We start from the raw sequence: 14,250 nt of genomic DNA, 5'->3' as shown, positions 1-14,250 counted from the left end.
TCTGTTTTAGCTACAGAGTGAGACATCTCACTTCTGTTCCATCTTTGTTGGGAGTCGCACATGTGCAGTAAGTACTGCTAGCTAGTCAGAAGCAGAGCATGAGGGAGTGTCATGCTAGCAGCTAGGCAAGCATTATAACTTGTGTTACAAAGTGACGCACGTTCGTCACTGAAGTAAAGGCTGGACTACAATAGAGCTGTTTGGAGCAGTTGGTGAACAGTGTTTTCTCTGGAAGATGGTAAGTCCCTTTGGAGTGGACTTTGGGCTTTAACCTATAATGTGCACAAAAAGATATATAACACAATAAAGGAAAGGGAAAAAGCCAAAAAGCACAATATGAGCACTTTAAATGATAAAGGACAGAAGCAAGGACATAGTCAATGGGTGGATGGAGACTCCCAGTCCAGCCCATGACTCATATGAGCTAAGGGTGCAACAGTGGCCTTCCCATTCATTTCTCCCTTCTTCTTTTTTTTCCCCCCTGAAGTGGAGCACTTAGTCTAATGCGAATAATGACGATGACTGTTTTCCAGGCTGGCCATTACCCCTTGCCTGTATTGAAAAAGCAGTAAATGAGCCAAGATTTATTGCTATAAATTACATCATCCCCCTCTCTATCTTTAGCTAGACCTTTGTTCTTTTTTTATGTGATGTCTTATTATTCAATCTTCATTGCTCACTTTTCCATAACGTTTCTGTTATGCTGCATTTATGACTCCCTGTTCTGTCTCTCTCAGATGAATTCTTAGCCGACACATCTAAGTACAATTTTAAAAAGTAATATTAGTAACAGACATACAGTATGTTTTTGCTACCACAGTGCATGGATAGTGAAGATGATTTTCCACAATGTATTTTATTAACTAAGACAACTTCATTCCTTCTCTTCTGCTCCTTCATTCCCTTTATAGCTATGCCTCTTGGCTCTGAGCCATTCATAGATTTTAACATCTCTTCCTATTATCTTATCAGTTTAAAATGTATGAAGCTAGCTTCTCTTGGTTCACACTGCCATATGAAGAAGTATGGATAGCTTAAAGAAAAGAATTTACACCTTCCCCACCAGCATCAGTGCAGACCAGCCAGTCTGTGTTTCTCTATACTGTATGGATGTCAGTGTAAGAAAAGCCAAAGAAAAGCCTTTAATTAAACTATCCGAAGGCATAAAATATAAATCATAGCTGTTATTAAAAGCTCAAAGCAATTAAAATGTAGAATAATATGTAATTGATAAATAAAAGATATAGGGGGTGTCAAAGAGTGTAATGAGCTGGCTTTTCATCAGCACTTCCAACTGCCTTCCTGACTTTTTTTTTGTCATTTTAGAGAGAATAAGTCATGAGCTGTGCTGCAGGGCTGAATGGGCTGTCTCTCTCTCTCTCTCTCTCTCTCTCTCTCTCTCTCTCTCTCTCTCTCTATGTGTGAATTACATGCTACTAATGACGTTCAGGGAATTTGCTGTCGTTTTAAACACAGAGGAAATGTCAGCGAGGACAAAGCTTGCGGCAAGGCTGTTGGGTTAGGAGATATATATAACGATAAAGAGAGAACGGAAACATTTCAAACACAAAATGCTCACTCGACCGGCTGGGAGTTCAATCAAAGGATTGTGGTGATAAACACATGACAAGCATTAGCTCAACAGTGGTTTGTATTTGGTTTGAATGATACGTCAAACATAAGAAGCGCCATTCAGGAAGACCTGTGAATTGTTTATTTGAGCCTGACAATTCACACTATCATGCACTATCATGCAACTTGCACTATACAAGCTGCTTTGTACAACAAAATGTTTGATCTCCCCTGTGTCAAAGCCGAAATGATCATACGTTTATCATAAAAGATTGAATGGTTAAGAAATAATATTAATAGTCTATTTATCTTACCAAGGACAAGTTGAATGTTTGCTGTTTTACACCCCGTTTTACTAGAGATGGATTTTTGTTTCTAATTCCTGCAAATTCTCTTCAAATTCTTTTCAAATTGGATGAATATTTTCTGATTATAAATTCCTACAGTGACATGTCTTAATGTCTTCTGTGAAAAAGCCTATAGAGCCCAGCTGTATCTTTCCAGGTCGCCACAGGTTTCTATTAACAAAATGCCATATTAGTCACTCTGACATTTCCTGTGTTTTATTTTTCAAACTTGCTGTAATTTGCTGGAAAATAAATGAGTGTGTTCCAGGCAGCTTAGTGTTCTTGTGAAAACACTGAAATACTAAGCTGCTGTTTCATTTTTATGATTTTAGACCAATCTCATGTCTGTCACCTGTAGGCCAATCATCTGCCACTGTGGAAGCTTTCATTGACACTTACACTAATACTTATTAAACCTGCTGACATGCCTTAATCTCTTTCTACAGACACAAATTTGCTGTTACTGTAGGTATTGGTCTGGAGGCATGGAAGGTGCATATATCATTCCCACAAGATGAGGCAGTGACAGTAAGAGGTGTAACATCTACACACGAATCAACTCTTCATTTAAATATGATATTAGTTTTTTTTATTTTAAGATTATTTATTGGGCATTTATTTGACAGGACAGCTGAAGGCATGAAACGGGAGAGAGAGGGGGAATGACATGCAGCAAAGTGGAGTTGAACCCAGGCCTGCTACGTCGAGGAGTAAACCTCTATATATGGGCGCCCGCTCTAACTGAGCTATCTGGGTACCATCAGATAGCTCATATCATATATTAGTTTTACAGATTGAAACATTACTGTCTCAATTTACTTTAGCAAGACTGAAATGCACATAAGTGACTGAGATAGAAGTGGCTCTCTAAACCACCATGACTGAATGAACCATATAATTAGTGAAGAATTACAAATTTAGACAAAAAAAACAGCGTGAAGCTTTTTCATATTTTTTTAAATAACTCTTTACAAGTACAATAAGTGTCTATATAGAAGCACCTGGAGACTTGTCAAATGTAGAAATCTCTTTTTAAAAAGGCGGAGAGCAAAGAACCGAATGTACTTAGATAATCATACCCTGTAATACCCTCAAGAAGACCAGTTAGTTGAACACATTTTTGAGATTATAAATCCTGTGCTGCAAGAAGACATTTTTCAGTCAAGTGGTTATTATTATTATTCCTATTAGTGGGATTGTGGTTGTGTGGTATGGATAACATCTCACAATTTAAAAGGGTCTTTGTTTTCTGAAATTACAGATATAATCAGTAATGAAGTTTCTCCTGAACTTACCCAATTGCATTTTATTTATTTATGTCCATCCTGGTTTCTTGATGTTTGATATTGCCAATACGGCCCTGTTCCATTCCCGTTACTGTAACTCCCAAACATGTTTTAATTATGAGTGGTTATTCCCTAACATAATTAAGCTTCAAACACAAATCTTCGGCTATGGATATTGCTTACCCATACTATATGAAAGGAGCTTTATAAAATATAATTTATATTTTTTAATCACAAAAAAAGATGCAATTCTTCCTTTTGTTATTTCTACTTTGAGAAAAAACACATTCCATCCGAGGGGTCAGACTGGCATAGTCATATTGGGATCATTGACTTGTGTGTGTGTGTGTGTGTGTGTGTATGTGTGAAAAAGAGAGATTGACAGCCCTGACAGTTTTGGCAGTTATACGATTCTGAGGTGGGCGTTTTGATTGATGCGTCTAAGTAGCTGGCAACCCTTAGATCAAACCCTTCACACGCACGCACACGCACACACAAAACATGTCAAATTTAAAATACTACATACAAGTATGTACATATGGAGAGAGAAAACCATGACTGTGCTAAATAATATAATTTATTCAACTGACCTCACACATGTTTACAACTATACTCTTATAGACACTGCATGAATAAATAAATAGCTGTATTTTCCTATCAACAAACATCATTTTCAACGCTGCATTTAAAAGTAGACTAATTTGTTCCAATGCTTTTGGTATATACATTTATCACACAAAAATACATCATCATTGAAATTTACGACATTTATCCACAAATGTGCCAGTTCAACGGCTGATAGAATCTTTTGTGTGTTCAGGTTTGTGAATGAACCTAAGCTACGGCACACTCGTTATGAGGCTTATTTGACGATGAGGAAAGTTTACATTCACATTTAAGTCCAATGAGATTGCCTGACACTTTGCATAGCATCAGACCAGCAGTCAACCCATTCAGTTTGAAGCTGACGTCGCCTTGGTGGCAAATCATGAATCCCTCAGCTGTTATTAATGCTTTAGGGACGAGACAGGATCAGGTTGGGATTTACTGTGTCTTACTGTATCTCAGCAGATATGGCTGCATGCCGGGATCAAGTCCCCTTTACTCTAAAGACTAACTATAAGGCCAATATGCCACCTTAAAGGATAAGACTGGTGTTATACTAGATTTTTCTTATTGGCACCAAATCGCTTGAAAAGATCAAAATCAACAATGAATCGATCCTTCTAACAAGTATTGTCTGAGCAGCCTAAGCCTGATATTAACTTGTTTTTTCTGTGCTATAGAGCTCTTTTGTTGTCCAATAAACTAGTGAAAACACATCAGTGAGCCACACTCATTGACATATTCCTCCATTAAGATTACCATTAGCACTTTCAGTTGTTTAAAGTTCTATATACTGCTGCCATAAATACCCAATAGGATGTCCAATGTGTATTAAGCCGCATGGAAATAGTCTCCAACAAATGCACCATTTACTCCTGTTTGAGTAGTGTTTTCTGCAAACTACAGTGCCACAACTGTGTTAGGAAATTGTTCCTTAAAAGAAAATGACACTATATATTAATGATCTCCTTTTAAAGATGTACGTCTTCAGTCAGAATAAATAGGCTTGCGGTTGAGTGCTATAGATATGGTCGGGAAGTCAGAGAATACTGTAAGGCAGACTGACACATTGTTAGTTTTGGTCTTAATTGACAATAAATAAAATACAGAATGTCACCAGCCTTATCCTTTAACTGAAAAATGATTTCTATATAAGTGGTCACTTTTTGCCAGTGTTTCTAAACCCAGTCATTGTCCATGGTAGACCTTTGCATTAAGGCGAGTCCATAGATAAAATAAAACACCAACAAACCACAATAATTCTGACAGGGAATTGTTAGACAACATAAACACAGATAAGTCAACTGGACAACAGTAACACGTAACACAAGCCAAAAAAATCACTTCATAAAGTGACTCCTTTACACGATTCTGGTCATACAGAGAAGCAGCGCGCCAGGTAGTTTGAAACTGCCAGACCTGGGGAGATGTGAGGACTGACGTTGGAGAATTTGTGTGAGGGTGCTCTATCAGTAACTTTAATCACTGTATATGACACACTGTCAAACAAACCATTAAAAACTGCAGTTTCAACCTTCTTTGCGGCATTAATCAAATGTCCGCAGGGCTAATCGACTGGGGATTGGATCAATAATGACTGGTACTACCGACACCATCCTGGGAGAAACAATCATTTCCTGTCTCCGCTAACCTGCTGTGGCTGGCCAGTCAATACAGGTTTAGGAAGAGCAAACAAACCATCATAGGCATACACTCTGTTTCAAATGAGCTTTTGTGTGATCATTTTAAAGGATCATATCAGTCCTTTAAAATGATACCAAGTAAGTATACTGTTTATTAATGGCAATCATTTTCAAAACTTACTGTAGTGTTTTAGATTTCTGAATTGTCATACTTTCCATGCTGCCATTGGGTTCCATTCATTTATTTATGAAAATGATCAAATGTGCTTTAATTGTTGTCAATGTTACTGTAATGTGGTAATACTGTTGTAAATGCATATTAATTCAAAGATGTACAATGAAGATGTACGACACAATCATAAGTTTGCCAAACAATAAGATTGCAAATTGATTTTCACAACGCATGGGAATGAATAAAAGCCAGTGGCTGCTTAGAAGGTACACAGGAAAAACAGGTTTCTATTGGATATTTATCAGGGTGGTGTGTAATGAAATCTGAGGCTCTTAAGGAATTACATCCATACATGAGGATTCTGCAGGTTCCTCTGCACGTTTTACGTTCAGTGCAAAAAGTGTGGAGTTCAAGATAGTGGAGGATGTTTAATGTGTTTGACTTTGACAACAAAGAGTCATGTTTGTGTCCCATTTTTAAGTTTTTTATGTTTATGTTAAAAATGACCAATATATTTTTTTAAAGCTGATATAATCAATATTTTCTATTAAATAAAATAGATCAAAGATTGATTAAATGACTAATGACTATCAAATGACAGATAATCATCACCCACAGTAGGGTCCTTCAGGCCATTGTTTTGTTTTTCGGGCCCACAACTTAAGTTTTTTTTGGTTTACTCTTACTACTCTCATCAACCTCGTTGCTGCCCCTTGAGGCAGCTCTTTACAACAAAACGCTTTGATAAACCCGCTGTACGCTACCCATGATAGTAAGCAACTAGCTGGTGAACATAGTGGAGTATTTAGCAACTAAGGAGCCACATATTTAACTCAGGAGTTAGTGGAGACCAAAACAGAGCTAAAAGGAGAGTGAATATTGGACTTGATTATACCTCAGCCATTTTGTAGTTGCAACATGGGGATATTGTTGGATTTCAAACATGTTGGCGGTGAACGTTATATTTTTTTAAGACTGAACGTAATCTGCAGAATCATCCAATATCAACCTTCTGTTTGGCGAGTCAAGGGTTAGGTAATATGACGGCATGTGGTTCTTAATTCAACATGTACTGTATCTGGGATTAGCGATTATGAGAGGAAATTTAAGAGCAAGGTGAGCATGAAACAAAATAAGCAAAAAATAAAAAAATCAATGACAGTACCTTGCAAATTCAGTTCAATGTATCTATGTATCTATACAACATAGATCCTACAAATATTATTGCTCTATTAATACATTTACTTTACGCAAACTTACAACTCAAAGCCTGAAAAGATTCTGGAGCATTCACTGCTTTGTTGCATGTGTACACATGTGCATGTTCATCAACATACACACACTCACACACACACACTGCTATTACATGGACACGCATGACAGGGACACAACTCCTTGGTTAGATATTGCACTATTCTCATTACCCCCAGCAAACCCTTGTAGACGTCAATGTCCACTGCACTCACTCTTTGTTTTCCCCTGAAAGTCCTTCTGATCACTGCCGTAGCACTTAAATTAAAATAGATTCACAGAATCATGATTTTAAAAAAAGCATGAGTATGGTATGCTTGACACAGCTGATTGACAATCAACGTCCTGGGATCTTAAAAAAGAAGGAGGCACCATATAATCAGCATAAAACAAACTTGTGGAGTCACTCGGAAGCCATAGCAGATTTCTGTTGATTTGGCTTCCGGTGCGGCAGTAGCAAGTTTCCTGAAGAATGTCGATGCCTTTTGGATTATTCCTTCGTCTTCAAATTCCTTGGTTTAGTTTTCTTTGTGCCTTTGTTGCCTAGTTTTCATTGAGTAAAGCCTCTGGACTGGACGGCCCATCATCACTGAGGACCTCAGTGTTGATGAATGTCCCAGTGACTGACGCGCCCAGGGCCTGCTTGACCGGCGCCATCTCGGAAAGAATGATGTTATCTTGGTTGCTCACCAGCGTGGCTTTGTCCATGATCTCCTTGCTATGCTTGGACACCACGGCGTCCAGGAAGTCGTACTTGTGTGACCACATACCGCTTTCAAATAGGTACTTTGTAAGGTAAGAAAAGACCACATTTGCCAAGAAGGATGCCAGCATGGACATAGTCTTGAAGGGGAACCTCTGCTGGATAAAGTGCTCTACTTCCCCAGTGACATGGTGGATCCTATCCTGGTTCACCCAACCAGGGTAGTAGATGAAAGGAGGGAGTTTGAGGTAGGGCTCCCCTCCACCAATGCGCAGCAAAAGACCAAATATATAGCCAGCCACAGAGCCATAGGTGTTGGTGCCCTTGACAAATAACACACTGATAAGTTGGGGAAAGATGATGACATAGACCAAGTCGGAGCTCAGGTACCACAGGCCATACACAGATCCTGTTAACAAAGCCATAGCAGTGGCAAGCGCTCCAAATACAAAGATGGTGAAGCGCATCACCCAAACAATCTCAGTATCTGAGGCCTGGAGGAGAGAAGAAAGACAGGGAAAAGGAAAAAGTGGATGAAATGTGGACAAGTTGAGAATGTAAGGTAAAGGTATGACAAGAGAGGTCAAATTAAAGTCCATAAAGTCTACAGATAAGCTTGTGGCTCTATGAGGCTGTACTCAGTGGTGCTTGAACTAAATGCTATTTTTCAGCTAAAATGGTCAAAATGAAATTGCCAACCTGCTGATATTTCACAGACGTAATGTTCACCATCTTAGTTTAGTGTGTTAGCGTGCTAACGTTTGCTAATTAGCGTTTAACACAAAGTACAGCTGAGACAACACATTCTCACTCCCAACGCATCGAAAAGCAACGCTTGGTCTGAGGCCTTTGGCGTTTGTTTTTCGTATGCAAAAAGTCTCCTTTAGCCTTTTAGTCAGACCCAGTGGGGTTTTCAACTAATCCGGACATTGTCAGCACTCTTGGCATACGTTTCAGTGACACGGGGGGACAAGAACAAGACACGAACCCTGGTCTCCTGGGTGAAGGTCATGTATTGTTTGACCCATCCACCACCCTAACCTCCCTTCTTATGTAGATTTATTTTTATATATTTTTATCATTAGTTTTGCAAGTATTTGGTAACTAATTAATTAAAATTTTGACCAGATAATGGTACTAGATGAAACATTAGAGGATCACCAAAGTTGTTACAGTACAGAAAGTCAGGAGATCACTAATGTCATCAGGATTCTTGATTCTCTGTGGACTGTCAGTGTCTGTACAAAATGTCAATCCATCATATAGTTGCTGAGATATTTTGGCTGCTGGACATAGCCATCCCTAGAGGCTAACATCTCTAGAGGCATAACAGAGGCATAACAGTCACACAACGTTAGAGTGGCTAACATCAAGCTACATATTTCATATCAGCAGGAGATTAATAAAATGCGGTAATTTTGAAATCATTTCATTTTTTAGTTGTTTTGAGTCTGAGCTTGTCTGTTTGAATGTTGTCTGAAGCTTTGGGGTCTAGTTTTGTATGTTTACCAAGTACAATCATCACTTGAATAAAACTACAATTGATTTATTGATGATTTGACTGACGCTTGAAACCACTGGTTTAAACAGTGCAGATGTGTGGTAGTATTATTGTTGGCACTCTTACCGACTGCCGAAAGGCGAGCTGATAGATGTTCCTGGCAAACATGGAGCTGGCTGAAAGAATGGATGAGTCTGCTGATGACATGACCGCAGCCGACACCGCCCCCAGACCAAAGAAGGAGACGTAGGGCGGGCAGAGGTGCTGAAGCACTATGGGAAGGATCATGTCTGACTGATCCTTATCCTTCGGAGGGATGGACCCATAAGTAGTCTGGTTCCAGTCTGGAAGAAGAAATGGCAAACTGTCAAAACTCATTGTTGTAAAAGATGCATATGTAAATAGAAATATCAAGGCATATTTTTGAACATTATATATGATCGAAATTGTAAACAATGAAAAGAAATGCACCGACTTGTGTGAGACAATGACACAACATAACTAAAGTTGAGCAGGCTGTACTTGGCACATGTTCCTATGTTGAAATGAATACAATTATGTTCCTGGCCAACTTCTGGAATTTAAAGTGGACTGATTACAACATTGCAATTTTTGTACTGATCCCTTAGCTTTTAAGAAAAAAGTTTAGACTTTGTTTTATTATGCTCCCTCTGGATACACCTGCTTCAGCTGCTGAGAAACAAAAAGCCTCCACGTGTCTGTGTGCTGAAATACAGCAGGGATTATCAATGGAATGCTGTGCTGTTCGCCAAAATACAAGAAAAAAGGCACAGTCGTAAGAGGAATGACAGAAATAATGGATACTGATTGAAAATATGAAATCCATGCAATATTAACTGTAGTTAATACACTGATTTGTGCCTATTGGATTGCTAAGCCTAATATGAAATATGAGTCAGTATTGTAAAATACATTTTGTAGTTCAATTGCATTTTAATTGTACATTTTACTAATAATTATTTAATTAATAATGAATTATGTGTGCGGGAAGCCATTGATTCTAACGAGACATTTTGAGCAGATGAACTACAGAAGGGGAGATAGCACTGATTACAATTTTGGGGATTAAGAAGGAAATATTCAACCAAACCTACAGCCATGCGCTGTGAGGCTATGATCTGCACAGCACTGCTTTAAGTTAAATGCTAACATCAGCAGGCTAACATGCTCACAGTGACAGTGCTAACATGTTGATGTTTAGCAGGTACAGTACAGCATAATGTTTACCATGTTCTCCCCTACAGTCTCCATCATCCCATTCAGTGGGACAACATTTATTCTCCTATCTCTCTTTCCCCCTTAAACCCTCTGACATCCTTCTATCTCTCTCCAAGTTTTTTCATCCTTCTTTTCATCCTCCAGAGGTCTACAATCTGTGTCTTCCTCTCCTTCCCCTGGATATTTACAAGCAGTGGTTGATTAGCGGTGGTTTTACATGAAACAGCTTCAGACGGACCAAATTAATTAGCTCCTCTTCAGATGTAATATTCACTAAATCGGCATGGTCTGATGACTCTCTCCTCTGCCAGTCGTGACAGGATCCATCTGATGTTGTTTACCCTCCAGATACTGTATGCATCTGCATTTACACATCTCACAATAAAGCTGCTGGGGTGCAAACAACCTAGGAAGGCATTGTGTTCCCTTTGATCACAACTTCCTGTTTAAATAAAGAATCTGATTACTGGAGGTATCGATTGTCTTGTGATCTTTCATTAACTGATTAATCAATATCTGTGTCTGTGGGTATCCACATCATTCATGGATTAGTTGTGTGTGTGTGTGTGTGTGTGTGTGTGCGTGTGTGTGTGTGTAATAGAAATATTGGGTGCAGTTTGGTCATTTGTAGGCATCAAATCCAGATGTAAATAAGATGCAATCATTGCTATTTGATCAATACTGAATCAGAACTTGGCTTACTCCCATTAACAACCTGAGGACAACAATCTAATTTAATGTATTTGAATAGTATTTTAGTCAATGAAGCTGTATCAAAGAATGTAACGAAACAAAACACAAGTATTAGTATTAAAAAAAACAAAGTCAATATCAATGTTTCTAGTCACAGCCACACAGCTTCTATTTATTGCTGTTTTAGGAGCATAAATATACATATTATAGCAAGCTCCACTTTCTCACATTTCAAAAACTAAACTCCTCAAAATAGCTTTAAGTCTGTGTGTGTGTGTGTGTGTGTGTGTGTGTGTGTGTGTGTGTTTACCAGTGGAGGCCCCTATAGCTCCTATGAGGACAGAGGGTACGGCCATGACCAGGCAACCAAAGGCGGCGAGGAAGGAAAGGACCTGGGCGTAGGTAGCTGAAGAGGCAGAAAGAACCCGTTGAAAATAGACCTGCCAGGGAATCCCCCCCAACATCTAGAAACAGAAACACCAGCGTAAATACAGACAACAAACCAATGCATAACAGTCACATACTAGCACAGCTCTGAAACTTACTCAACAAGTGTGACAAATCTGTTCCGCAACTGTGTGTTCAGTTATTTTAAATGATACTCCTGTACTGTATCTCAAACAAATATACTCCAATGCCCTGTTCCTTAAAGAGATATCTTGCTGATTTAAATCCAGCTCTGTGTCATGGCAGTGTGGGCAGTTTGTTTAAATGAACAGCGTTTGGCTTCCCTCCGTGGCGTCAGTGCACAGAGCTCCCACGGGAGGCCTGCCGAGATGCGCTTGATGACAGGAAACGCGTCACGGAGGTCCGCCAAAGTCCGCTGTTCCGCTCCGCGGGAGGCTCCATGCACTAAGCCAAACACCTTAAAGTATCCCTTTAACTGCACCACTTCACTTAAACCCCCTGCCCGCAACTTTTGACAATCAAATTGTGTATGTGTATGCAATTTACTTTACATTAATATACTTTCTCTTAAAGAATCTTCAAATAAAAAAAGACTTACCAGCAAACAGAAGTTGTCCGCCCAGAGCCATTTGTCTTCAGGCTCAATCTTCCCCAGCCAGGGTGACTGGTAGATTACTTCCTTGGCTGTGACACTGATGTCCGACACCGCAGGATTGGACAGGGCAAAAGGCACGCTGATCCACTGAAGGAGAGGAGGGTATCACAATGCAAATATTATTAGTGTTACATAGATATTCTGCGATTTTAATGACTCTGACACTGGATTTAAGTTTCAGTTATTGTTCCACAAAGTTTGATATCATTTTAAAATTAGGCACACTGTAGACTAGTGTCTTTAGATGTAAATCAGTTATGTTCCTGGCAATGTGCCACATCTGTGATATAAAGAACAATTAATACACTTCAAAATCAACATTTTGATCAGATTTCACATGTGTATATAGATGCTTGATATATTTAGATGTTTTCAGCAAGAAAATGGCCACAAACACCTCAAATATTAGTATAAAATATTGGCTAATGATAGCTTTACGTTTTGAGCAGAAACATACAGTACAGGTAATGGTTTTGGCCTTCAGTCTATATTGGTAAAAAACTATTTACAATGCTAGAATTCCTTGTCACCCTTAAATCCCTGGCTGGGTAGATATTGAAAGTGAAACTCACCAAGCCCAAAAAGATACAGAAGAGCTGGACCACATCTGTGTATGCAACAGAGTAGAGTCCTCCAACAAGTGTGTAGAAGATAGCTATCAGGGCTGAGATCACCACTGACATGTTGATGTTGATGTCCACGATCACACTCAGAGTGGCACCTGCAGGACAATACGTTCAATTCATGAGTTTAGACTTAGAATATTTTGTGTTATTATTTAACAAATCCTGTCCAATAATCACCCACCCAGGGCAGATAAAATGGCTGCAGACCAGAAGATTTCTCCCATGAGTGCGGGGATGAAGAGCAGGCCGCCCATCCTTTTTCCATACAGCTGCTGAAAGGGATCCAGCATGGTGACGTATCCACGTGAACGCATGGGCTTGGCAAAGAAAAGGCCACCTGAATGATATCCAACAATAAGATAAGGCAGACAATTAGTGTAACAAGTGCATTGAAGTGTGTTTTACAGACCCTGAATCAATGAAATTGTATAATATTACTTACCTGAGACAAAGTTGTATCTGGTGCGTAATTTATATATCATGACCATATAGAACTGTTTGTCTCTGATTGAAGCACTATAGCATTCTTGTTGTTTATACCTATAATATACTGTATTTCTTAGAGGACCAATGTTGTGTTTTTGCTACACTACTAGATCATAACTGCTAATTTACCCTACTGCAGTATTCAAAACAGCAAATACTTGACATTGGTTTCAATTAATTTATTCAATGCAATAAACATCAACTTATTGTAGTTTTACATTCAGATTGATTTGATTTGCTGTTTAAAAGGCAGCAATCCTGCCTTCTTGCTATATTGTTCTTGGCACTATACTTAATATAAACAGGCTTTTAACAGTAAATTAAAGAAAGGGCTAATACAAAGACACGGTTTCTTACCTACTACCAGGCTGAGAGCGTAACCAAAGGGTGCCTGTGCCCAAGCCAGGCCGTAGTCTGGCAGGTAGACATACTCTGCTGTCCCGTTGATGTAACCCCCACCCACCCAAGTGGCTGAAATCAGGACAGAAAACACAATTAAGTTTGTAAAAAATACTTAGTTTGTCAGACTAGTTTAGGGAATGCCAATATGCCATGTTGCATAGCCAAATGTTAATTCTAACAAAAAGAACCCTACAAGTCATGGTTTTCTATTGGGGATGATTTAGCAATGATCGAACACCAAATCCATTTTGCGTATTTTACCTTTAAGTGCCCAGACATTTAATGAATGTAATAATGAAAGTTGTGGTAATAAATTATATTTGTGCTGCCCGTGCGTAAAACGGAGTTGGTGGAACGTACTGTCTTTTTCTGACCTCTTAGGACACTCGGGTCATATTAAACACCCACCAACAAACACACATTCAAAGACTTCCCGTAATTAACCAACTCACCGGTCATTGTGAATCCACCAACGAACAATCCGATGTCCCTTCCCCCGACCATGATGCTCTCGCTCCGGTCTCCGCTCTCGCTTACACCGGAGTTCTTGTTCTTCCACGCGGCCCAGATCCCCACAACCAGAATCAGAAGGTAGAAGATCACGATAGCCACGAGACCCTCGGCGTGGATGGCCATCTTCCTTTTGGTCCGCTTCCCCCC

The 14,250-nt window shown here is 39.2% G+C and overlaps 1 protein-coding gene across 1 annotated transcript; it reads right to left on the bottom strand.

The window, feature by feature from the left end:
- Positions 1-7,420: 7,420 nt before the first annotated feature.
- LOC114563669 (high-affinity choline transporter 1) lies at positions 7,421-14,226 on the bottom strand. The gene is made up of 8 exons (XM_028590467.1): positions 14,043-14,226; positions 13,546-13,659; positions 12,884-13,039; positions 12,649-12,797; positions 12,020-12,163; positions 11,324-11,477; positions 9,208-9,425; positions 7,421-8,074 (listed from the first exon to the last, which is right to left on the bottom strand). Exons 1-8 carry the CDS (start codon positions 14,224-14,226, stop codon positions 7,421-7,423), a joined length of 1,773 nt encoding a protein of 590 aa, XP_028446268.1.
- Between the last annotated feature and the right edge of the window lie 24 nt (positions 14,227-14,250).

Source organism: Perca flavescens, chromosome 11, assembly GCF_004354835.1.
Source record: "Perca flavescens isolate YP-PL-M2 chromosome 11, PFLA_1.0, whole genome shotgun sequence".
Lineage (NCBI taxonomy): Eukaryota > Metazoa > Chordata > Actinopteri > Perciformes > Percidae > Perca > Perca flavescens.
This window is presented reverse-complemented; position numbering and strand designations above follow the sequence as displayed.

Bases quoted from the DNA above. Each gene is read 5' to 3' on its own strand.
- LOC114563669 (XM_028590467.1), bottom strand. From the start codon at position 14,226: ATGGCCATCCACGCCGAGGGTCTCGTGGCTATCGTGATCTTCTACCTT. The intron at 9,426-11,323 runs GTAAACACACAC...TTCTTCTTCCAG, and splicing joins AGCTATAGGGGCCTCCACTG to ACTGGAACCAGACTACTTAT. The intron at 8,075-9,207 runs GTAAGAGTGCCA...TCTCTCCTCCAG, and splicing joins AGCTCGCCTTTCGGCAGTCG to GCCTCAGATACTGAGATTGT.